A 26,435-nucleotide genomic window follows, 5' to 3' on the forward strand; every position below is an offset into this window, starting at 1 on the left:
TTAGTAAAGAAAATCTTTCAGTAAAGAAAATGTGTGTGACAGCTACATGGGTAAATATTTTGGTAATACTTTATATTGACTGGTAAATAGTTCATTCATTTCTGATTGATTACAATCGCTGTACTTCAAATATTTGATTGAATGGGAATCACTTGAGTAAACCATTTTTAACAGGATATGTACATGAAAAAATTGCCTTTATGTTAAGAGAATTATTTAAAGCTACTGTAATGATTGTAGTTTGTCTGCTAAATAACTATAACTTTCCTGTGATATCAGGTAAGAATTACCAACAAAAATTCTATTTGATTGATGAACATTTACTGATCTCATAAAAAGTTACTACCTTTTTGCTAAATATCAGTTTAACATAATTGAATCTGAGAAATAATCTTTGTTCCATTCTACATGAATATTCTGTATATCCTAAAACATAATCACCCAGGTTGAAGTGAATTCTTATTGTGCTATTGAGAGAATTCTTTGCTGATCAAATTTTTTAATATTTTATTTTTTGTTGAAAGAATCATATTAGTAATAGTCCCATTTACAAAATACTATGGAGTAAAGTTTCTTAGTTATTATTATTAATATTAGATTTTTCTTTAAAAAGGAATTAAAGGTTGATTTGGATTAAATAGTTTTTTTCAAATAGGATTTTTCAATTGTAATACTTTTTAAAAGCTGAAAGTCTGACCACGTTTTTTAACTTTATCAATAGATGCAAATTTATATTTTCCAAAAATATAAAGCAAAACTTGTTTATGTAACAATGTCCTCTAAACTTCTAATTGTTTAGAAAATCACAAAACATTCTATTCCATTAACTCTTAGGGGGTGGATTTTATTTATTTTTAAGTTATTAAATAAGTCCAGCTATCTAAAATAAATCTGACTCTAAACTGAAACCAAAACACTGTTGCATTAATACTTATATTCTGATTTGCTGATAACATTTTAATGTTGATTGGTTTTTTCAGATTACCATTTATTTGGGTAGTGATTCTAATAAAATTTCCGGGGACAGTATAAACTAGTACATGCATTAATGGTTTTTGTTTTTGTTATTTTGAATGAACTAAAATGTTTTATATGTTGACCTTTATTGGGAGGATTTTAGATTAAATTATAGCAATATATGAAGTAAATTATGGTACAATATAAGTAAAGCACAATAGATATACTTTTAAAATTATTCTTTTTTTTCTCTTAAAGACAAGATTAAAATTTCATAAAGAAAATCAAGATTGTTATAATGGCAGTAATGTTAAAATTCCTATTACATGATTAATCATAACTCCAATAATATTATGAGTTATTTTGTTTATTGAAATATATGTTAAAACTATAAATAAATTGCAGTGATTACATTATGTTCATTATATGTTCATTTTTCTTTAAGGATGTTCTACTGAAATATTTTGGAGAGGTTAATAATGTTTATTTTAATGACTAAGTCTAATTATAATTAATTATAGTAAAAGATAGATTCTTTGTTCCCAAGTATAACAAATTCTACTTTTTGAGATATTAACCTCTAAATAGTTAAATTAAGTCATATAGAAAATAAGCAGTGGTCATCAGGTTATTTATGATTTATGGATACTGAGCTGCAAAAGGAATTTTTTTAGAGAGATCATCCTAATTTTAAGTTTTTATATATATTAAATTTTGATTAATAAAATGCCTCATTAAGAGTGTGAATGTTTTTCTCTAAAATATATTTGAAAATGTTCCAAACATGAGAACTGAAGGGTTTGAAAGCTGTTCATCAGTGATATGCTATCTGCCCTATTTACATTTGTAAGAGTTGAGTATATTAACTGATCTCATAGACAGCTACATGTTTTGCTGTTCCAGATGGATGAGATAGAATGCCATGCATAACTTTACATTTATCTTCTTTGAGTGTCACCTTATTTGCATATCAATTAAAATAATATCTGTATTAAGATGGATAATGCAAGTTATCAAATTTACATGATGTGACTGCAGTTTGCTAAATTTCCAGTAGATGCCCCCAGAGACCAGTCAACTCATTGACAATCCTTTAAATTTGAAAAGACTTTTTTATATTGAAACTTTTTTTTCTTGCTATATTTTGAAGTATATGGAAAATAAATTAAAGGTCTTAAAAAGCTCAACACTCTAGTGGTTATTGCACAAAAATATGTATGAGTGATGGTAGTGTAATTCTTAATCAGTATTGATCAACACTATTACTAATCATTGTTAAAAACTTAAATGTGTAAAATTTTAAAAAATGCTTTCAGTTTTTACTGTGAAATCATTCTATATGCTTTTAAAGTTATGTCATTTCAAACTTAGTTAATTTTCTTTCTTTCTAACTTCTCTCTAAATGCTGGGAAAGGCTGTATCTTTGCTTTAACTTTTTTGGGGAAGGAAATTGTCCTTTTCACAAAAAATTATAAAACACACCCAAATAATTTATATGATTTTTATCAGTGTGTGTGTGAAAAATAGGTTTTTCACCCATTCTAATTATACATAATATATACCTACACTGAAAAGTATGTCTAAGAATAGTGACTTTATTCCATGGAAATTATATTAACTGAAGCTATTTAAGTATTAATTTCAGAGTCAATGTAATTATCCCGTAGGTGATTCCAATAACATTTATCCCTACAATATGAATGTAAGACTGTTATCACTGTCACAAAGATAACCCACTAGTGACTTATAAATATTAATTTAATGGAATAAAAGTATTATCTTGGCTTTTGATTAGATATTGCATATCTTTTGAGTTTATCTTTGTCAGATTAAATAAAATTTTTATGATTTTTTTTAAAGTATGGGTTTTTTTATTGATTTGCTTTTGAAATATTTTACTGAATGTGGAGTTTCACCTTGATACAGTATTTCAGCTAATGTTATGAAGAAAATATGTTAAATATATTAATTCTATAATAGAATAGTTGATAATGCATTTTGACTTTGAAGCTCTAATAACTAGTATAAATACCTGTAAGTACATAGAGAATAAAATAAGTTGTCATATCTATTTATTCCATTTAATCATGCTTTTCATATGTGTAGAAAGAAGTATGTGCTTTTAATCCTTTTATATGTTTGTCTCGCTCAGTGTTTTTCCTGTTAGATTTTACAGCCTTGAGTGGGAACCACACCTATTTAATTGGCTTTGTACGGATGATGTTGGCCATCGGCTCCCTCATTTTAAGGAAGGGGATTCTCTGGGAAAGTCGTAGAATGACACCTATCATTTCCCCCAACCCAGCAGGATCAAAACAATGACTTTCAAATTGGAGTTACATTGTATTTGTCCAGTTATGTCAAATTCCTAACCAATCAATGCAAATAAACAAAGTTGTGTGCGGGAGGAGGAGGAGAAGAAAAATCAACATTTGAATAGAGGCAGTGTAAAGTGGAAAACTTCAGAATTTCTGGTCTGAAAAACCTGGGTGTGAATTCCGACTCTGCCACTTACCAATTCGTACTGCTTTTGGCAAGTCACAACCACAGGGGTTTTTGTTTGTTTTCACCTGTTAAAATAGAAGCAGTACTTTATAGCGTTATTTTATGTTAGAAATAATGTTTGCACAGTGTCTGACACATCAGAGGTGCTCTGTAAATAGTGGCTATTCCAAACGGTTCCGGCAGAATCGAAGCAAGGACACGCCGCCTGTGTGGCTGTCTCGCAGAGAGCCCCTGTCTCCCGAGGCTCCGCACGTCTGGCTGCTGGGGCCTGGGTCGGAGCAGCTCCACTTTCTGTCAGTCCACAGATGGTTTCCGTCTTCGAATTTTTTAGGGAAATTCTGATGTAAATTCAGAATACTTATATATAATCTCTGTTGAATAAGGCCTTTGAATAGTAATATCATCCATATGAAATGCGTGCCCGCTTCATTCTTGCGTCCACTCTGCTCCGCTGCCTCCCTCAGCCCAGGGCAGCCTCGGTGTCTGCGGCCGCACCGGCTTCCTTAGGGGTCGATTGACGGATGTCCAGCACCTCGGCGCACGGCGCGACTTCGGCTCCCATGAAGGGCATGTCGTCTGTCGGGACAACTCTTCCCAGATTCCACGTTATCAAATCTCTCCATATATTTTTCCAGAATTCTCCATTTTCACCCAGTACAGTGACTTCAGGTCGAGGAGAGTTTTCTTCTCCTGGTATTTAGAAAGGCCATATTTTAATTTAGACTGAGATTTGTTTCAGTGTGTAAATGATACCAGAGACTAATCACTTTGTGTCCAACTGAAATAAAATAATGAATTTGCATTCCGTTTATATTTCTATTTGTAGTCTTTAAAAATTCCTTTCCATAAAGCAAGTGAACTTTGGCTATGATTCTCTGTTACGAAATATAAAACCTGAGAAATCCAAATATAATATAATGGTGGAGATTGACATATTTTTATTTTAAGATACCTGGTTTGTTGTAATAAATGGAAATTATTGCAGTTAAAAGAAATTATTTGCATTAACCATAAAGGTTTAAATAGGAACCTATTTAGCATATCACTATAATTGCTCTTTCTTGCTGTCAAATATTAGTAATGAGGCTTAAACAGTGACACATTTACATGTGTATACACATATGTGTGTATAAAATAGATATATGCATTTTAAAATACAGTCCTATTTGATATCTGCTCTGCAAAGAATGGTCTATTTTAAAAATGTACTTGAAATTTTAAAAATTGCCGTTAGTTATATTGTGGGTGTTTTGAGGCTGAACGCTGTTTTGGAAACAAGTGTAGTCCAGTCCCTTCTAAACCAGTTTTGTGTTCTTTGGTCAGAGATAGCAGAAACTGATTCTGACTAAATAAAGTGGAAATGATTTTATTGGCAGGATATTAGGGAACTAGCTGAATTTAGGGGAGAATTGGCTCAGAGGAAAAGGACAAGACCTGGAACGCTTGAAGGGGTCCAGGCGGCAAGACCTACTCGAGACTCCTGTGGGTGTGTCCATGCCAGGCTGCTTGAGCTCCAACAGCCTTCTACACTTTTGTGTTTCTTCCCTCAAGATTCAGAATCCTGGGAGAGGCCAGTGGCTTAATTTGGGTCACAGACACACCTGTGGCTAGGGAGACTTAGAAGTCAAGTCCAACCAAGAGGACACAGTGTGGGACCAGCCAGTTCTAACTGTATTTTGCAGTGCTGGTCGGACCCAACCCAACCAAGTCAGCCTCCCCTTCCAGGGGACGAAGTAAGGCTCAGGGAGTGGTTTTATGCATTTCTGTCCCAGCTGGGATTAGAAATGAGATGGCCTCCTATCCAGTGTTTATTTTTATTGTTTAAAATCAATAGTCTCACTTTTATTTATAATATCCTTTATTTCTGCTCCAAAATGCTCTCCTCACTCATAGGAAAACATCTTGGCAGCCGAGGCATAAACCTACAGAAATGTCACTGATTGAAGCAGGGTTGGATTTCCAGCACCTTGTCCTCACAGACCTCCTATACCACCCCAAAACTGTCTTTTGGGGGTACCACTTGGATGTCCTTTTAGGCTCCTCAAACTCGTTATCTGAACCCAAATTCATTATCTTTCCCCAAAATTGTTAATCTTTCTGTGTTCCCCTCTTTAGCAAATTGACAATGACCCACTCTAAAACCCCAGTTTCACCCCAGCTCCTCCCTTTCATCACCCCCAACATTCACTAATTGATCAAGTAATCAATATTTTTATCTCCTAACCATGTGTTGAATCCACCTACTTCTATTTATCCCCCTTCTGTCCTCCAGTTCCCCGGTAGGACTTTCCGTTCACCTGGGCACCCTGCCCGGTTTTATGTGGCAGCCCCGAGAATGTGGCTTCATCAGCACCGACTTTCAGATCTGGACCGAGGGCCTGGCGACAGACACTGCCTTTGCTCGTCTATGATCCATTTCTCCCTTCTTTGCCAGCGTAACTCTGGTTTTGTTTAGAGTAGCAAGATGCTCTAGAACCGGCAGGACATTTGTTTTTCTAGTCTCCTTAGAGCCAGGGTGGCCCCGTGACAGGTTTGTGGCCAGTGGCACCAAAGTAGACATCTGCTAGTAGTTGCAGAAATGTTTCTCTTTTTCCCAATAATAGGAAAGACACAGCCGCTACCTAGACCCCTTTAAGCATTCCAGGTCTTGTCCTTTTCCTCTGAGCCAATTCATGCCTAAATTCAGCCCCATTCTCCCCTTTATTTCTTGCCTTGAAGGTGGAAATGATCATGTGGCTCTGGAGTAGCCCTGCAGTGACCAGCAGGGGACAAGCTCGAGGGAAAGAGTAAAATAATCCCAGAGGCACGAGCCTTGGACTTGCCAGGCCGCTGCACCAAGGCCAGTAGCTGCATCCCTTTAGGCATCTTGTGCTGTGGGAAAGAGAAGTCTCTGGTTTCGAAGGCAACGTTAGGCAACTACGTTACTCGTAGTTGAGTGCTCTCCCAGTCCATGGGGTCTGTACAGGTGCCTACCTCTGATGCTCTCCATCCACCCTTTTCCGTCAGCTCTGGAAGTAACACTGACCTGCCTCCTTCGGTAGCTCCTCAGTGCTCCTCATTCTCAGTTATAGCTGTCCTTCCGTCCCCAGTGGGCAGCCCCCTTCCTGTGACCGCTGGCACTGTGGGGAGGGGAGGAGAGAGGACATGGCCCTCCCAGCATCTCCTGCTTCTCCGTACTCTCCATGACTGCAGGGCAGAAACGCAAATATGTAATTTCTTCTCTCTTCCCCATTTTAAATATTTTTTTTGTTTCGTTTTGTTTTATCCAAAATGGTGGCTTTTCAGCTTTTGGCCTAGGAATGTGGTTTCCTTATTCCCTCTATGGACCAGTCCTGTGACAGCATGTGCCCTGCCTGGCTGCCAGATGGGGGAAGGTGCAGTGCAGCTGGACCCTCCTTGCAGAGTTTTCTGAAATGCAATCTCATCGGGTCATATCCCTGACTCGGTCCCTTCAACGGCTCTACCTCACTCCCAGCCAGGAGTCGAAACTTCTTAGCATGACTTTAAGGTCTCTTCAGGATCTGGGTCCTGCCTTTATACAATGTTTCTCTCTCCACCGTCCTTTTCACCAGCTCTTCATGTATTTGTTTCATACCTTAGCTGATCCACTCACTGAGAAGTTCTTGCTCTGGCTGAGTGGCCCAGTTGGTTGGAACATCATCTCGTATTCCAAAAAGTTGTGGGTTCGATTCCTGGTCAGAGCACATACCTAGGTTGTAGGTTCCATCCCCAGTTGGGGCACGTGTGGGAGGCAACCTATTGATGTTTCTCTCTCTCTAAAAAAGAATAAAATTAATAAAAACATATTCTCAGGTGAGAAATAAAATAATAATAATAAATTCTTGGCAGATGGAGCCTGGGCATTTTTGTTTTGTTTTGTTTTTAAACTCTGCAGGTGACTCTCTTGCATGGCCAGGATTGAGAGCCCATAGGGCAGGACTTCATGTGTCCCAGATCATTTTCAAAACCATATTTTTATATGGTTCTTAGAAGAATCTTGTGATGTAGGCACAGCATATATTAATATACACATTTCACAGAGGAGAAGAAATGAGGTCAGGGAGATTTCATAGAACCAAGAATTCTGAATCAGACCTCAGATGTTTTTTTTTTATCCTCACCCAAGGACATTTTTTTTTTTTTGCATTTCACATAGAGAGGGAGGGAGAGAGAAACATCGATGCAAGAGAGAGACACATTGACTGGTTGCCATCCACACGACCCCAAATGGGGCTGGGGACAAACTGCAACCGAGGTATGTGCCCTTAGCGGGAACCGAGCCCGGGACTCTCTGGTCCACGGGCCGAAGTTCTAACCACTGAGCAACTGGCCAGGGCCAGACCTTAGATGTTTTGACTAATTCTAGGCTATTTCCACTTCACACTGAACTTTGTAAAAAATCCATACCCAAGGATATGTTTTTATTGATGTTTAGAGAGAGAGAGAAACATTGATGTGGAAAACATCAGTCAGTTGCCTACCGTTTGCACCCTGACCAAGGATTGAAACCACAGTCTGAGAATGTGCCCTGACTGGGAATGAACCCACAATCCTTTGGTGTACAGGATGACACTCCAACCAACTGAGCTACCCGTCCAGTACCCACACTGAAATTTTTTGTTTTTTGGTTAATCTTCACCCAAGGATATTTTTCCATTGATTTTTAGAGAGAGTGAAAGAGAGGGAGGGAGGGAGAGAAACATCGACCTTGACTGGCCGCCTCCCACATGACCCTGACCGTGGCCAGGAATCAAACCTGCAACCCAGGTCCGTGCTCTAAGACTGGAATTGAACCTGAGACCCTTTGGTCCACAGACCAATGCTCTAACCACGGAGCCAAACCAGCCAGGGCCACACTGAAATTTTTATTGCAAATAGTATCAAGTCTGTTGTTCTAAATATTTAATTGTCTGCTATTTAAAAAGAAGAATGTAAAATAACTAATACAAATCTGTATTGTTTGGCCTCTAATTTCTTGTTTAGAGTAACAATAGCTACCACGCAGTTGTTATTCTATAACCCTGTCTATTTCCTGTATGGTAATTTTCATCAAGTGAAATTATTTATTATTTGTTTATTTATTTGTTGGTTGTGTTCTCCCACGAGAATGCAAACATACCCCAGGGCATTGAACCGATTTGGGCTAGAACAGTGCCTGGAACTTAGTAGGAAACTCAACAGCTATTTTTTACATAAATAATTAGAATATTCACTTGTCACTTTATCTCCTTGCCTATGATTTATTATTAAGTTAGCAGTGAAAGATTAATCTAACAAATCATTAATGTAATCCAAACTTAAAATAATTTAAAAATACATTTAAAATGTATTTAGTAATAAATTTCAATAAACATATTCTGTATGAATGAATGAATGAGCCTCCATAACATACATTGAAAGCATTTACTTCAGAGTGCATTGCTTTGATATTAAGTGACATGTTTTGCTTGGCTTATCGGTTGTTTTGTTTTAGTGAAAGACTTGCATGTGAAATAATTTTGGATTGTCAATTGCTATGGTCTGAATGTTCATGTCCCCCAAAATTTATATGTTGAAGTAAGTCCTGATCCCCCAAGTGTTAGTTAATGGGGCCTTTGGGAGGGGCTTAGCTCATGAATGGGGTTAGTACCTCATAAAAGAGGCTCCAGAGAGATCCCTAGCTCCTTCCACTGTGTGAGGACACAACACAGCATGAAGGCACCAGCATGAACCGAGAAGAGGGCCTTACCAGAAGGCGACCACACTTCTAGCCTCCAGAACTCTGAACAATAAATTTCTTTTGTTTATAAGCTACTCGGTAGTATTTTGTTATAGCAGCTCGAACAGACTTAGACATCAGTCAACTGGCTTATTTGTCCTTATCAAAGAGAACTTAGCTCTAGAACTAATATATTTATAATGTAATTTCCTTAAAACTACTGTATTTCGATAGCTCCTGGCATCTTTCATTAAACTGAAGTTGTTCAGTTGTAAGTGTTTGAGGCAAAGATAATTTTCAGTGCTTTCACTGAGGGAAAAAATGGGCAGCATGATTCACCCTTTAATTCTGATTGGATAAGAACACTGCACAGATTTCAAGAATTAAAATAACACTTTGATTTCTGATTCTCATTCCCAGTTACCGGAACTCGTACAAGAAGAACATCTGTGTGGACATGCTGCGAGACGGGTATCACAAGTCCTTCACCGAGCTCTTCTCTCTGATGGAGAAGTGGGACGCCCTGAGGGAGGCTGCGAAGGTCAGGTCCATCTTGTGGCTGCAGAGACCCCTGGAGGAGCAGCCTGACAAGCTGGACCACTTCTACTATTACCTGACCAGGGCCGAGGTGGCTGAAAGGAAAGGTAAGTGGAGGGAAGATTCCAAACTGTTTCATGAAAGACTTTCCAACATTAAGGCAGCACAGTTCAACCTAGTCAACTAAGCATCTCTATAGGCTAAATGACAGGGAAACCTGAATCACCAGGCTGCCCAGACACGGGCATCCTGGTGATGCCATTCTAAACCAGGGGAGACAAGGAACAGCACCCAAAACATCTCTGGGACTTTCCAGTGTATTCAAATCTTCTGTATCATTAATTATAAATCTTTTCATAGTTTTCCTTTACACATGATCTGATAATTGACTTTCACTTAGGAGATACTTTGAAAGAGCACTACAAGTTGAAAATTATACTGATTTCCTAGTATTTATATACTCAAATTTATATTAACTTGAAGGTTTAATCAGTAAATTCTATAGATTTCATTCAGAATTTTTATTACTAAATAGTGAGCAGACATGAAAAGCTGACATTCACAATTATGAATAAAATGGTTAATTGTATACATTTCATCATATCATTTCTTTTTTTTTTTTATCCTCACCCAAGGACATTTTTTCATCTATCTTCAGATAGAGTGGGAGGGAGAGAGGGAGGAAGAGAGAGAGAGAAACACTGATATGAGAGAGACACATCAAGTGGTTGCCACCCACACGACCCCAACCGAGGCCAGGGACAAACTGCAACCAGAGTACGTGCCCTTAGCGGAAACCGAACTCGGGACTCTCTGGTCTGCGGGCCAATGCTCTAACCGCTGAGCCAAACCGGCCTGGGCTTCAACACGTCATTTCTAACAAATTCCTTTTGTTGTGTCCTAAAATTTTCCAGAAAGTCACTGTGTTTCAAGTATTGAAGAAAATATTTTAATCTCTACCAAAATACTGATATTGTTGCCATAAGTATTTCTGAGGTGCATATTAGAGATTAGTCATTTTATATAATCACAGACAAGAAATTCTAGAATTTGACATAAATTTGGTGTTCTAAATTATTCTTTTCTTAAACATTTTGTGTGAAAATACTATAGGATTCAAAAAGAGAAGTCAGGCCCCAGCATGACAATGTCTGCATTTCACTTCAGGCCTTTCTATGAAAAAATATTTGGCAACTTTTTGTTACCTGATGCTACGGTGGGGGAATTGATGGGGCCGTGGAAACAGCATCGGAATTAGCAGAAATCTTTCAGCCTGTACAGTAGAGTCAATACATAGTTCTCATCAGATTGTGACCTGACTTACAAATATGAGATACACAAAAATTCTTCCACCGCCACCATAAGTGAACTAGGAGGAGAGAGAGAGAGAGAGAGAGAGTGTAGATAGGAGGTGATTATTTGTATTACGAAAAGCATTTAACTGTAGAATTGACTTTAAAAATAGAGCACTTTGGTGAATTTTAAAATGTGATTTACATATAATTTCTCTAGAAATTCACTTTTAAAAATTAAAAAAAAAATTTTTAAATCTGCATACTAGTACCAGTCCCAAATTCTGAAGTAATATTTGCACTGAAAATAGAATTGATCAAGATAAAATTTGCCCAGTGGTCGCTTTTTCAAGTTGAATCATCATATTTGCTAAACACTTTAGTGGCTTTCATTTGAGCAGAATAAACATGAGCCAATTCCATCACTTCATAAAGTGTCATCAGTATGAGAAACTTATCATAAAGCATTTTGTAATTATAAAGAAACTAAAATGCTAAATAGTCTATTTTATGTAGAAAACATTTTAATTTATAATCTTTTATTAAAGAAAGGTAAATATACATATAAATAGAATGTTTTTTCAATTCCAAAAATTAACAAAGTCCAAATTTTATAGTAGCCAATATCTTATACATGTGGTAGAAATAACGAAAATGCTTTCTTTTTTTTTTTTTTATCCTCACCCGAGGACATTTTTCCATTTTTTTGTTCAGATAGAGTGGGAGGGAGAGAGAGGAAGAGAGAGAGAGAGAAACATCGACGTGAAAGGGACACATCGAGTGGCCGCCACCTGCTCGACCAACCAGGGCCGGGGACAAACTGCAACTGAGGTACGCGCCCTTAGCGGGAACCGAACCCGGGTCTCTCTGGACCGCAGGCCGACGCTCTAACCGCTGAGCCAAACTGGCCAGGGCACGAAAATGCTTTCTTTACTGAGTATTCTATTATATATTTATGGCAACAAAAGTTGCATTTGTTAAATGGGAAAAAATTATCTCTTGTTCAAAATAACTCTGTAGGATTATCTCTTTCACAATGCAGTGGCTTTTGCCTGATTGAAATATAGAAAAATAAAATTATTGCAATAATATTATTGGAAATAGTTCAGTTGAAGGACATATAAACATTTGTATGTTCTTTTCAAACATTGGTTAATCCCCCCACACACACATTTAACACATGAACTTTGTTGGGGAAAACTAGTTACTTGAGTTAAGACTGTCCCAGGAAATGGGTAGGGAATATATGCACATTCACTTTTATAAACGTGGATTAATCCTAAATATCTGTTAATAGTATCTCAAGATTCCATCACATATGTTTGTGGGATCTGAGACACTTATCCTGAAATAGCTTATCTCTGAGCCTTCTCATTTCTTCTCAATGGAAACACCATCACTTGAGCGTCACCATGAAGTTCATATTGTCAAAGTTATGGCACTAACAATAGTCATCTTGGGTCAGTTCTGTCTCTTGAGACTTACAGAGTGGGAGCCTAGACTTATTTAAATTATTTTACAAAACATTATTTTCTGGTTTATAGCAAAGAAGTGTTTAAAGTAAGCCAGTCATTGCTTTTCGGATTATTTTCAGTTTGTTAAAGTGTTTCTTTGTCCCTAATAATGTTTCTTATATTACCCATTGTTGTGAGTAATCTGTACCAGTGTAACATTATGATTAGGCCTTGTGCCTTATAGGGCTAGAGAAGAGATGACAGTAATGGTAATGGGTAACTGAATCAATAGATAATTCAAACATTATTTACACTTGACTTTAAATTATTGTCAAGGGTTAAACAGCAATTTTTTTCCTGCTAACATTTACTTAAGATACTCAAGGTAAATTCGACCCAAGCAGAGTCCACAGGACGTTGATTGGTTTTATGTGAAGCAAAACAAAAATAATTGGTGAAATAAGTTTGAGAAACACCATGTGAATTAATATTAATGTTAAGCAGGTTGGTTTATTGCAGGACTTATCAGAGCCTTTACCATGCCTATGCATTGTGTGGTTTACTGAAAGAGGGAAATTAGCAAGAGCATTTCCCCATTTTATTTTATCATGATATCTCCTCTTTAGGTAGCATAATAAATACTGATCTAAATAATAAACCACCAATAAAATTTATTTCCATCTTATAAATGTACCTGCTGACAACTCAAGGATGGATTAAAGGCTGCTTATAAAATAAAAGATACAGGCACCCTGGCCAGTTTGGCTCAGCAACTGGAGCGTCGGCCTGTGGACCAGAGAATCCCGAGTTCAGTTCCCGCTAGGGGCACATACCAAAAAAATAAAATAAAATAAAAGTATTTTAAAATAAAATAATAAATAAAAGATACAAGCTGTATTTTTGGATCACATGAAGATTAAAACTTGAATCTATTATACTTAATACTCCGAAGAAAAAAGAAAACTCAGTTTTTCCATAGAAAAATAGCTTAGCTGACAAGTAGTCTTTAAATGTGGAATTTGATAGCACATATAACTCATTCTAAAAAACAAAACCTCATTTATGAAATGTTAGAAGTGTTTTTCTATTAAAGTTTTCTATTAATTATTGAAAAACAGTAATTTCAGCATTGCATATATTTTTTAAAAGCTTATCATATCTTTTTTAAATGGAAGATATAAACTATTTTACTTACAGGCTTTAAAAAAGAACTTTCTAATCACTAAATATGACAAAGGACATAGAATACTACAAAACAGACTTTAGTACTCTATTCACATTAGGAAGAAGATTCAGAATGGAAAGGTTAAGTATAAGGGCAGTGAGGTCTGAGATGAGAGTATTGATTTCTTAAGTAAATAACTCAGATTATTCTCCACTTTTCACATATGCTGTTGCAGAATGACTCTCCAGAATCTCCAGCCCCTTCAAGAAGAGGCTGGCAGGGTGGACTTTTGTTTTACTTTATTTTTAAGTATAAAACCTATTTTGAGATTAATCTAATTTCCTGTGGAATTGTGAAGCAGTATATGTAAAGAAATGACTTAGGTTTTAGAAATTTCTCTTGAAACATTGACGTGACTTATGTATAGTTCTTGAGTGTTCCCTTTTTTTCTAGTCAGTTTAGTTCCAATTTTTCTAAGCATTTTAATTTTAATCTTATAGGAATGCTAGTGGGCAGTGTGTAAGCATTTTTCATAATTGCAGTCTTTTTAGGAACATATCAGTGAATAGTAATGATTGTTATTTTTAAAAATCCGTGGAAAGGTAATCCAGAGGCTATCACATATTCACAACTGTGCTTTCAGCACAAATGCAAAAAGACATAAGGATTATGAATTTGTTCATATTCACCAATAGAATGGAGTTTACAGGACTGAGACACGATTTATTAATACACGATGTTTGTGTTCAAGTTTGTGATTGATGGCAGTGGGATTTGTAAGACTGATTCACAATGTATTAATACACTTTTTTTTTTTTTTTTTTAGTACAAATAGGTCAGATGCCACTTCAGGGGAAAGGGGGGCCTTTAATACACTAATAACTAATAAACTAATAACTGTCTGAATGAGAGGGATGACTAGTATTAATGCATTTTAGCAGAAAAAGGTAGTCATAGAAAACAAAGGCGTAGAAATTCACTGTTTCTTAACATTACTAGTAACTTATAAGGCTAGAAACATTGTTAGAACGTGTATGGAGCTTATTGGGTCATCATCATCCTTTTTTATAAGCCTCATGATGGTTTTCTTTTGAAAAACCTTGCCATTTCCACATTCTATCAGCTTTCTTCATTTACATTATCTTTTGGCCACAGTTAAGAAACATTGCTTTCTCTGGAATCTCTAAATACGTTTTAATTCTTCAGTGGGGAAAGTATTTGATGATAACCACATACTCATTTCTTCCTAAAGCACTGAGCACATTGCTAGCAAATATTATTGTCTTTTGTCTTACATAAAGTCTAGTGCTTCAACCACAGGGTATGTCCATTTTTGACATGTGCTAAGTTTTTGGAAAGATTTGTTGTTGCTTTTCTCATGTGTGCGCTCTTTAATTAATGTAACTATTTTAATAGTTAATATACATTAATTTTTCCATTTCAAGTTTTTAAATAATCATGTTTTTAAGGAAAGATAGAAAGTAAATGCTACTATATTGTTTGCCATTTGAAGGGATGTGTAGTGAGACATTTTTCTAATCAGTTTATGATGTGTTTCTCTCTTTGAAGAATACTTTGAAGATGTCTATAATAACCTGTATGCTCTGGCCTGTTACTTCAATAATCCTGAAGACAAGTGGGTAAGGAACCACTTCTACCAACGATGTTTTCAGATTGCTCAACTGATCAAAATTGACGGGGGGAAGAAAGCGGCCGAGTCGCTGGGGCACATGGGACTTCTCTTCGAGGAAGACGGTGAGTGGCACTGGCCTGGATGCCTTGGGTGCCTGGGAGGATCCAGAGTCCAGGCAGCCAGAAAGCACAAGCACTGGGGACCTAGAGAAAGACCTGAGGCTTTAGTATCAAAATATAAGTTACAGAGATTCAGAAGCAAAAGTGTGTGGCTTATGACCGCACCTTCAGTATTGCTCGCGTCTGACGTGCGCCTGTGCGCTCAGTCCCCAGTGCCCAGCAGCAGCACCGAGGACGCGTCTTCCCTCCCCCCACACGTCCCATTCACATACATGCTGCCGGGGTTCCAATAGTCTTTCCTTTCTTAGCGCTCTCTTTGTTCATTTCAGCTTGATTCCTCATGTGTGAAAATGGGAAAAAAGGAAAGGCACACTTTGTGATTTTTCCAAGTGCCCCGTGTCCCTTATACAAAACCTCCAGAATATCTGTATAACTCAGATACAGCTCCATCGTGATTTCATAGTAATTTCGGAAGGAAATGTTCCTTTATTTATTTATTTTTTATTATTTTTTTATCCTCACCCGAGGACATTTTTGCATTTATCTTTAGTTAGAGCGGGAGGAAGAGAGGGAGGAAGAGAGAGAGAAACATTGACATGAGAGAGACACGTCCAGTGGATGTCAACCACATGACCCCAACTGGGACTGGGGACAAACTGCACGTGCCCTTAGCGGGAACCGAACTGGGCCTCTGGTCCGTGGGCTGATACTCTAACCGCTGAGCCAAACCGGCCAGGGCAGGAAATGTTCCTTTAAAAATAACTTCATAGCTACATTATTAGATAATAATGCTAAAAATAATAAAGTCTAAAACAACAAGAAATCGTCAGAAACATATTTTGTATGGTGATTTAATAAGGACTGCAAGTAGAAATTTAAGAGTCCAAATTATTCATATAAGGATAGTGGGTAGAAAATATATGTGAAGACAAAATTGTTTTATCATGAATAATCCTGTTTCTTCCCTCAAAAAATTATCTCAATTTCCCTAAAAGCTTTGACTTTGCCAACAATGAGAACATACTTACAGTTCTGTGGTTAGGACTTTGAGAACGGGGAAGAGGTTCAGGAAACAGCACATTGTAAAGGGCAGCATGGCGGGTGCTAGAACGCGGCAGATGGCCAGGTCACCTGCAGTGAAGGGTGCGGGAAACAGCAGGACAGTCCAGAGAACTCAGAGGAGTGAGAGCTCATGCAGACTCCCTTCAAGGAAGGCCTGACGAGATCAGTAGGGTGGGTAGGGGACTGGAAGATGGGCATCATTCGGGCAGGTAAAGAAACAGGAGCACAGACTGTGAGAGGGAACTACGGACATAGAGGAACTGACAAGAGGAGCAAATCGTTGAAAGTGGAAAATGTAAATAAGCCAATCAGAGAAACAAATACCACTTGATCTCACTTATTTGTGGACTATAATGAACAAGGTGGGCTGATGAATGAAATAGACCCAGAGACATAGAAAGGAGAGTGGTTCAGACTGACAAACCTCAGGGTAGGGGCTGGGGGGGATGGAAGAGATGAACCAAAGAACTTATATGCATGTATGCATAACCAATGGACTTAGACAACAATCCAGGAGGGTGGAGGGGCAGGATGGGGAGAGGGGTGTCTAGCGGGGAAAAAGGAGAAACATCTGTAACAAAAATAAGTTAATAAAAATTGGGGGGAAAAAAGAAAGTGGAAAATGTTTTTCTGAGTAGTAATGGGACTTGAGAGTGCAAAGGCAAAACAGGGACTTGCCGGCATGCAGGGTTTGGGCTCCAGCTTCTGTACATTCAGGGTAAGGAAAGGAGTGTGATTTAATGTAAGTCTGGCTGTGGTGCAATCCGTGGGAGGAAGACAAAACCGAAGGGGGATGGTTAGGAAGCGGCTGCACTAACTTATTTCCGCAGGAACCATCCGAAGTATTTAAGAGAATGTATTTAAGCATGCCCATTGCAGTAGGATTTGTAAAATCGCAAAATAGGTTATCAGTGAAATATATTAAGCAGCATCTTTGCAACAGAGTTCTGTGCACTCATGGAATTACAAATTAGAGCAAAATTCACTCATTTGTTCATTCAACAAATATTTGTTTAGAACCTAGTACCAGAGGATTAAACAGTAAACAAGGCAGACACATCCTGGCCCTCGTGGCACTTACATTCTACTGGGAAAAACAGGCCTTAACCACTAATATATTACATAGCAATGAGTAATATAATGAAAAATAAAACAGGGCAAAGGGATAGACAGTGGTCGCTACTTCATATAAGGTATTCACCTGTTAGAAGGTGAGACATAAAAGAAGTGTGGGAGTGAGCCTTGTGAAAATCTGGAGGGAAAGTGAAGACATTGTAAATGCAAAGGCCCTGAGGCAAGCGCACGCTGATCATGGCCAAAGTACAGCAGGAAGGCCAGTGTGTATGGAGCTCAGTGAGTAAGGCCGGAAGTGGAAGGAGAGAGGGGCTAAGGTTAGACCAGGAGAATCGGGATCTCACTGGTGTTTTTATTTTATTTTATTTTTTTTATCCTCACCCGAGGACATTCCCCCATTTTTTGTTCAGGTAGAGTGGGAGGGAGAGAGAGGAACAGAGAGAGAGAGAGAAACATCGATGTGAAAGGAACACATCGAGTGGTTGCCACCCTCACAACCGACCAGGGCCGGGGACAAACTGCAACTGAGGTACGCGCCCTTAGCGGGAACCGAATCCGGGTCTCTCAGGACCGCAGGCCGACGCTCTAACCGCTGAGCCAAACCGGCCAGGGCCTCACTGGTGCTTTTAGAACAAGGTAAGGACTTTAGGTTTTATTCGATATCGATAGGAAACCCCAAGTATGTATTGATTTGAGAAAATGCCCATGATACATTAAGTAGAAAAATAAAACACAAGCACAACGTAAAATATACTTATATTTGGTATGTACCACACACCATGTTAATAGTGGCTAATTTTTAGTGTGGGGATCATAGATGATTATAAAATTATCCACTAAAGAGATATTGCTTACTATAATTTGCTGTTATTTAAAAAAAAAAAAAAAAAAAAACACAAAACTTAGCCTGTTGTTAAAAGTAGAGTTCTGTTTTTCAGTTTGCAAAAGTGGGGTAAGTTCTTGCTTAAATAAAGTGAAATTCTTGCTTAAGCTTTTGAAAATTACTGTTCCCATTTCACAGGTGAGATACACACTTTTTTAAGCTTTTAAAATGTATCTTCATTTTGAGGATGAGGAAACTGGCACAAAGAGGCAAATCTGGTTAGTGGTGGAGCTGGTGTTAACTGGTCAGCTAGCTTCAGGCCTGTGCGAGTCGCCGCTGCCCTGTGCAAGCAAAAAATTGCTTTACTTTTAAGATGATCTAATTATAAAATTTTTGACAATTATGTGCTAAAATATAATTTAGCACTTTTGCTCTCTACTATGGGACCCCTCCCCAATTGAATAAAATTGCCTTTTGTTTTGTTTTTACAATTGAAGCCATCAAATTCTGTCACTGATGATAACAAATCAAATAATCAAACTGTCAATTACTGGCCCTAAAACAGAAGTCACAAAAGAAATAAGAAATAATTTTTTTAAAAAACTGGCCCTGGCCAGTTTGGTTCAGCAGTTAGAGCATCGGCCTGCGGTCTGGAGAGACGGGTTTGGTTCCTGCTAAGGGCACGTACCTCAGTTGCAGTTTGTCCCCGGCCCTTGTTGGGTTGTGTAGGTGGCAACCACTCCATGTGTCCCTTTCACGTCGATGTTTCTCTCTCTCTCCCTCCCTCCCACTCTATCTGAACAAAATATCAAAAAATGTCCTCAGGTGAGGACAAAAAAAAAGTGTCAAAGTCCAGCTGGTGTGGCTCAGTGGTTGAGTGCTGACCCATACACTAAGAGGTTGCCCGTCCAGTTCCCGGTCAGGACACATACCCAGATTGTGGGCCTGATCCCCAGTGAGGAGCATGCAGGAGGTGGCCAACTGATGTTCTTTCTCATTGATGTTTCTCTCTAAAATCAATAAAAGAAAAAAAAAATTTAATAATAATAATAATCATAAATAAATAAAGTGTTGAAGAAGTCAGGACTTCATTGATGAAAATTTAAGAGTGATCCCAGTAAGATTCAGATATCTATCAAAAGTCTATTCTGAATTGTCCTAAAATGTTTACATCTAATTTTTAATAGTTGGTTTGATTTCTTAAAAATTTATTTATTGTGGTAAAAAAACTATACAACAAAATTTGCCATCTTAACTATTTCTAAGTACATTTCAGTGGTGTTCAGTATATTCACATTGTGATACAACCAGTCTTCAGAACTTTTTTATCTTGCAAAATCGAAAGCCAATACCTATTAAACAACAAGTCCTGATTTAAAAAAACAAAACAAAACTCAATATATTTCTATTGAGGGATTTATTCATTGCTTCATTCATTCATTCATTCATTCATTCATTCACTCATTCGACAAATATCGGAGAACCTACTGATCTTATGATTAGTAAGCATGGCGCTATGGTTGCCCACACATTTCAGCGACTGAGCATGAGGATGAGTTTGGGAAATGTGATGGGGGGGCCGCTGCTATGAGAGCAGACCCTTCACTTGCTCACATTTGGATGCCCCACCATATAGCATGATAAATACACCCTTATTGCATAGTAAACAGACCATCTTGACTATGCAACCATTTTTAGGTTGTGTTGTTTTCTTTTGCAACTACTGTTTGGTCAGGTCTAAATTTTTTTTCCGTATGGCCTTAATCAGTCCATAGGCCCTGAGAACCATGCCTCTATCGCCTGATGGATAAAGTGACGGATTTGGTATTGATGAAAATTCTCGAGATTGCCTTTGAGTGAGTAATGTACCTAGCAACGGTGAACATTATCTGTGTAGCTCTTATAATCTGGGGTAGAATTTTCATGAGGAGGGTACACTAGAACTATCAAGAATATGTTAGTTGAATGGGGACTCACCTAGCTGTAGGGCTCCCCCTGAAGTGACGTGATACAGCTTCCGCACATCTGATCTGATTGGTCCAGACAAGCTAATGGAGGCCCCCCAGCAACAGCCAGGCGGCAGCTGTGCTCCGGGGCAGGTGGCAGCATCCTGGTTCCAGGGGTGCCCATTCAGGTTAAAGTAGGATACCAGCCGGCAGATGGCAAAAGGCAGGTTGTCAGGGCCCAGCCGAGCAGGCTGCAGTCCAGGGCATGGCTCCAGCACCTCCGGGAACCACAGAGCAAATGAACTTGAGCAGAAGCCATAGTCACAGGGACTGGGAACCTGAGTGCAGTCAGGGCCAACGTTCGGCTCACGGGCACATATGGGACCAGAGCCTCACCCAGAGCCCCCCGCCAGAGTCAAGCACAGCAGACAGGTTTTAATCCCCAGTGCTGCTAAAGGTGGGCCTTGGTGTTCAGTGTGGCCTGGTTTCCATTGACTCAAGGGCTGGCAGTCTCGTTCTTCGGGTCAGATATTTTTGTTGAAGCTGGGGTGGCAGACATGGAGTAGTCAGGGAGCAAATCAGTGGCTATATCTTCGGTCAGAATTGTGACCTATTTATAAGAATTATTTTCATGCAAATGGGCAAAGACCATTCACATCACGTCATGCATCACTAGGAGATATGCCCATTGTGAGGTCTAGCAGGGGCAGATGTCAGACCCCAGGAGAGAGAGGGCTTTTTAAAAGACAGGATTAGGGATGCACGGGCTCCTCCCCTGGGATGACCTGGGCCCGGGCAACAATAACACATTGATGGGACAGAACCTCACCTTCAGCTCTTTCCTGCCAGGTCAGCAGTAGGGGTTGGGTGTAGCCTCAGCCCCTTCCCTGGTATGCTCCAGGGACTAGGGTCCACGCCTTGAGGCTTTTTGGATGCTGGCAAACCACACCAGTGTTGACCACATCATCATTTGTAGTTGAACAGATAACAGAACCTTTTCCTCTGCCCCTTCCAATGACTTAGAATCTGGGTCCAAACGTTGCTGTTGACCAACTTAATGAATTTAGCACTAAGAACTAGCTGGTTTCCATGGAGCCATGCAGAAGGCCAATTTCATTTTTTGGAGGCTAGTCTGGAGCGGCATCTGTCTCGGACAAGTTAACCCTTCACTTCTGGCTGCCTTTTGTCCTGTCACTTCTCCCCCAATTCCAACGGGTGGCTCCTCAGTATCGTCTCTCACTCTGGTAGCAACCTGTTCTACGTCAACCGCTATGGGCTTTGAGTCTGACTTCCCTGTGGGAGATCAGGAGGACAATTGGAGATAGATGTTGGGTGACAGCCCCAGGATGCGGGTCATGTTCACTGCAGACATGCAGGGAAGACCTCTGTAGGAATAGCTTCGGAAGAGCACATCATCTATTTCAGAAAGCCATTATCTGTGACTTTAGTCCAGGGAGTGATGAAAGGCAAACCAATCTACAGCACTGATCCCCTGTTCTCCCAGCCACTGAAGAAAGAGTTATCCTGGTTAGTTTGCTCAGTTCAGGTCTCAGAATTATTGTTGACATGGACAGATTCTAACTAGTGTAACTCAGTGTTGTTTGCCAGAGCCCAGAGGGTACCAGTCGTAGAGTAGTGTTGGGAAGACACACAGGAATGACTCTGTCACTAACTGGCCATCCGGAAGCCTGGTCTCACCACCACCAGCAGACTCTTCCACTCCAGAGTTGGTCTTTAATCTATCTCCAGTGCCCTGACTTGCTTCCAGAAGTGCATGGCATGGGCCTGGATGGACACCCAGTTTGCTGGGACAGCTTGCATGCTAACAAGGTAACCGGTCAGCAGCACGCAGCGGGCCTGCTGGAGCAGCACTGCACCAGGACCACTCCCAGAGACGGGCTGCAGCAGGCGTGCCGTCTCCCACTGCCCTTTCATTGGATGCTGTGTGTTCAGGGAAGTATCGTCCAACTCCTGGTGTGATGGGGCCACACAGAATAGCAATATGACGTGGCAGAGCCTCGATACCAGCTGTATCCTGCTAACTCAGCATTTGTGCTTTGAGGAGCAGAGCCTCCCCCGTGCAGAGGGGAAGGAGGAAGAGGCAGGGGGGCTGAGGTCTGTGCCTGCGGTTACAGCATGGGATATAGCATAAAAATAGCAAGATTTGCTCTGCAGGCAGTCATAGTTTGGGGAGCACCAACCTCTCCCCTGTCAGGAGAGAGATGACCTGGGTGCTAAGCCTTTGCCATAGGTCAGGATGGATTTCCTTAAAAGCCCTGAGTTGAACTGGTTTCCTTGGAACCTTCTTAGAGTCCATCTTATTTTCCAGGAAACCAGCCTGCAGGGCGTCAGTTCTGGACAAGCTAACCCCTACTTCTTTTTTTTTTTTTTTTTTTATCCTCACCCGAGGACATTTTTTGTTCAGGTACAGTGGGAGGAAGAGAGGAAGAGAGAAAGAGAGAGAGAGAGAGAGAGAGAGAGAGAGAGAGAGAGAGAGAGAGAAACATCGATGTGAAAGGGACACATCGAGTGGCTGCCACCCGCATGACCGACCAGGGCCGGAGACAAATTGCAACCAAGGTACATGCCCTTAGCGGGAACCAAACCCGGGTCTCTCGGGACCGCAGGCTGATGCTCTAACCGCTGAGCCAAACCGGCCAGGGCTAACCCCTACTTCTTAAATCTTTTAGTTCTTCATAAAGAAGGCTGTTAACCTAAAGAGATTGTGGATACAGAAGTCCTGATCTTTAAGAACTAGGACCAACCTGGGACCATGAACAAGACTCTAAGCCTCAAAAGGAGTTCTACCCCAAAAGACAAGATGTTTTCAAGAAGTGGTCAAAGTAGAAGACAGTCAGTGAGTCGGAGAGAATCAAACCCCTGTCCTAGAAGAATGCCTGCTGGACACTGGAATTGAGTGTGGTGCTGTTCCTATGGCTGTCCCCCAACTCTAGGTAGCAGCAGGGGATTCCACCAGCTCCACATGGCCGGTGGACAGAGCCAGGGGCCTACTGTCCGCTCTGCTTGCCTTTAAATACAGGACTGCACAGACTGCTTCTAAAGGAGCGGTGTAGGAAGTGCGAGGAAAACAATGCATTAGTCTTGCAACAGCTCTCCCAGTGACTCATTCAGCTCCGCCAAGCCCAAGCCCTGTACGCGTCAGGGGAATGGCAGTTTCCGCGTTCAGCTGTCTGGGCATTAGGCTGCTTGGAGGAATAGTCATAAAGACTTCTTGTTTTTCAAATGAAGGCTCCTGCAGAGAAGCCTCTTGGACTGTCCTCATACACGGTCTGATCCTTCGCCCTGTCCCCTCCCTGCGTTTACCTCGGATTCGCTGTGGGCTTGGGCTCCCATGTGCACTGCCCTATAACCATGTTTGTGACCCTAGCTATCTGCCTGCTGGCTGGCATAAGACTTTGGCAGCCAGCCCAAGACTCCTGTCATGGGGTCACACGTGCCACCCTGTTTTGCTTTGTTTCTCCCCTGTTGGTACTGACAGCCCTTAGTAACAACCCTGAGAGGGAACATCTGTTCTATCCATTGCTGGTACTTTGTTTACTCATTTGAGAGAATTTCCAGTTGTATTTGTTATAGGTTAAATTGTGGACCCCAAAAAGATGTTGACTCCTTAACCTTCAGTACCTGTAAAGTGACCTTATTGAAACAGGGTCTTTGTAGCTGATGGAGACATGGTGAGGTCATTAGGGTGAGCCCTTATGCTATATGACTGGTGTCCTCATAAAAAGGGGGAAATTGAGCCTGGCCAGTGTGGCTCAGTAGTTGAGCGTCAACCCATGCGCCAAGAGGTTGCTGGTTTGATTCCCAGTCAGGGCACATGGCCAGGTTGTGGGCCTGATCCCCAGGGGGGAGCACCCAGGGAGTGGCCAATCGATGTTCTCACTCATCGATGTTTCTGTCTCTCCCTCTCTAAAATCAATAAAGAAAAAAATATTTTTTAAAAAAGGCGGGGTAGGGGAGAATTGAGCAGAAAAACAGACATGTACAGAGGGAAAAAGTTGAGAAGACACAGGGAGAACCCCGTCTACAAGCCACTGAACACCTGAAGCCACCAAGGCTAGGAGGGCGGCCGTGAACGGATCTGCCTCACAGCCCACAGCAGGAACCGAGCCAGCTGGCTGGTCTGACTCCAGCCTGCGGAACTGAGAGAGAATACTTCCTGCCAGTTAATACCCAGTTTGTGGTCCCTTGTAATGGCTGCCCCAGGACACTAACACAATATTCAAATGGTGTCAGTAAGTTTTCCTAACTGAAAAAATAAGTAAATGAACAGTATTATTTCGGGAAGTGATATGGAAATACAGTAATGGAGTAATGTGACTTGATGAATATCATGTTCCTTCATTTCAAACTCTGACAGATAAAACATTTGTGGTAGGTGGTGGTCAACTGGATGCTATCTTTTTTAACTCCTAATATCTCATATAAACAATCTTTTGACGTTTTACCTTATTCTCTATTCCATTATAGACATGACTTTATTTGGTGAATATTTTTTTTTCTTTGGTATTATAAATGAAGTTTATCATCACGGTATTCAGTTCTCAAAAAAGAAAAAAAAAATGGAGGGGGGTGGGTTTAAAATACAACAATAAAATCAAAGATTTTAATATCATCAAAGATGCCACATCAGAATTGATAGAGATTTCATGGTAATTTCTTATTTGTCGTGGAATAATGTTTGCCAGTTTATTAGAAAAACAGCCTTAATAACTAAAGGAAATGCAAAGGATATATCAGTTTTTAGTGTGGTATTTTATTTTCTCTTTCGTTTTATTAAAAATTAATAGAGATGTAAGCGCTGTTGAGAGGATTTAAAACCCATCAAATACACAACATCTCATCTCAACCGGGGCGGCCTCTGGAGAAAGGGCCGACAATTCGGAAGGAAGGGAGGCGTGTTTTGCATTGTGTGCCTTTCACACGACTAGAACTGGTCACCTGTGCATGTATTATTTTTTAACTGGAAAAATAAGCAGCTAATTTTAAATTGTATTGACTTAAAAAGTATAGGAAAAGGCAGAAGGTTTTTACAGTTGGTAAGAAATAATGACAATTGAACGAGGATAGATCCAATCCCATTATTAACGGAGTAGAAAACCGGGGGACACGTGAGTTGTTCTTTGGTTTGCAAATAGCAAGGGAAGCCCAAATCTACAGGAGAATTAGTGCTATGGGACCAAAGCTTTAAATAAAGCTATAAATGAGGAACCTGCAAATTCATACACAGGGACTGAAGTAGCGACAGCTGATAGACGTTGAGTGACTGGCTTGGTTTAGATGCCGACGCAGCATTGGGGCATCGGGCTACAGATGAAGTCTAGCAGAGGAAAGACTGTTACACTGGGCGATAAACTTAGATCCTCTTGACATTGCCATTTGCCCGCTGACTGTGTGGGTCTGAGTAAGTGTGTCATCCGTGTGGACCTTGCTTTCCCGGCCCGACGTGAGTGAGTGTGAGCCGTGGGCTTTGCTTAGTTCACTTCCAGCTCTGGTTTCCGTGGCTGCTCCAAGGGCTTTCGAAAGACCCGTCTTTTTTTTTATTTATTTATTTATTTTTATCCTCACCCGAGGATATTTTTCCATTTTTTTGTACAGATAGAGTGGGAGGAAGAGAGAAGAAGGGGGAGAGAGAGAGAGAAACATCGACGTGAAGGGACACATCGAGTGGCTGCCACCCGCACGACCAACCAGGGCCGGGGACAAACTGCAACCGAAGTACGTGCCCTTAGCGGGAACCGAACCCGGGTCTCTCCGGACCGCAGGCCCACTCTCTAACCGCTGAGCCAAACTGGCCAGGGCGAAAGACCTGTCTTTTAAAACTCCGTCAACTTCTTTACTTTTTGGGGGAGGGAAAATGTCAGTTTATAAAAAGCAGAGATGGAGCCTAAAATTAACCTGTTTGTACCACTCTTTGTTATTTAAAAAAAAAAAATCAATTCTAGCTCTTCAATCATTTTGACGATTAGTTGAGATAAGTGAAATGCCTGTTGTTCTGCTTGGCACGCACGGCACCTAGATCTACTGGTGCTGTTTTCACAATTTCTCCCTCCCCGGGGCGCCTGTTCCTCAAAGCAGGCAGGAGGGTCACCATCCAGTCCAGCTCAGGGTCAGGTCCGCAGGCAGCAACTGCGCCCGTCTCTCTCCCTCTG

At 40.2% G+C, this 26,435-nt stretch overlaps 1 protein-coding gene across 1 annotated transcript in view; it reads left to right on the forward strand.

Moving 5' to 3' along the window:
- Positions 1-26,435, forward strand: part of TTC29 (tetratricopeptide repeat domain 29) — a 130,781-nt gene that overhangs the window by 32,542 nt on the left and 71,804 nt on the right. The window contains exons 5-6 of the mRNA XM_036282283.1: positions 9,581-9,804; positions 15,178-15,363. Of these exons, the coding sequence (XP_036138176.1) occupies positions 9,581-9,804; positions 15,178-15,363 (410 nt within the window). The remainder of the gene's footprint in view (positions 1-9,580; positions 9,805-15,177; positions 15,364-26,435) is intronic.

Source organism: Molossus molossus, unplaced genomic scaffold (genome assembly GCF_014108415.1).
Source record: "Molossus molossus isolate mMolMol1 unplaced genomic scaffold, mMolMol1.p scaffold_m16_p_4, whole genome shotgun sequence".
Taxonomy (NCBI): Eukaryota; Metazoa; Chordata; class Mammalia; order Chiroptera; family Molossidae; genus Molossus; species Molossus molossus.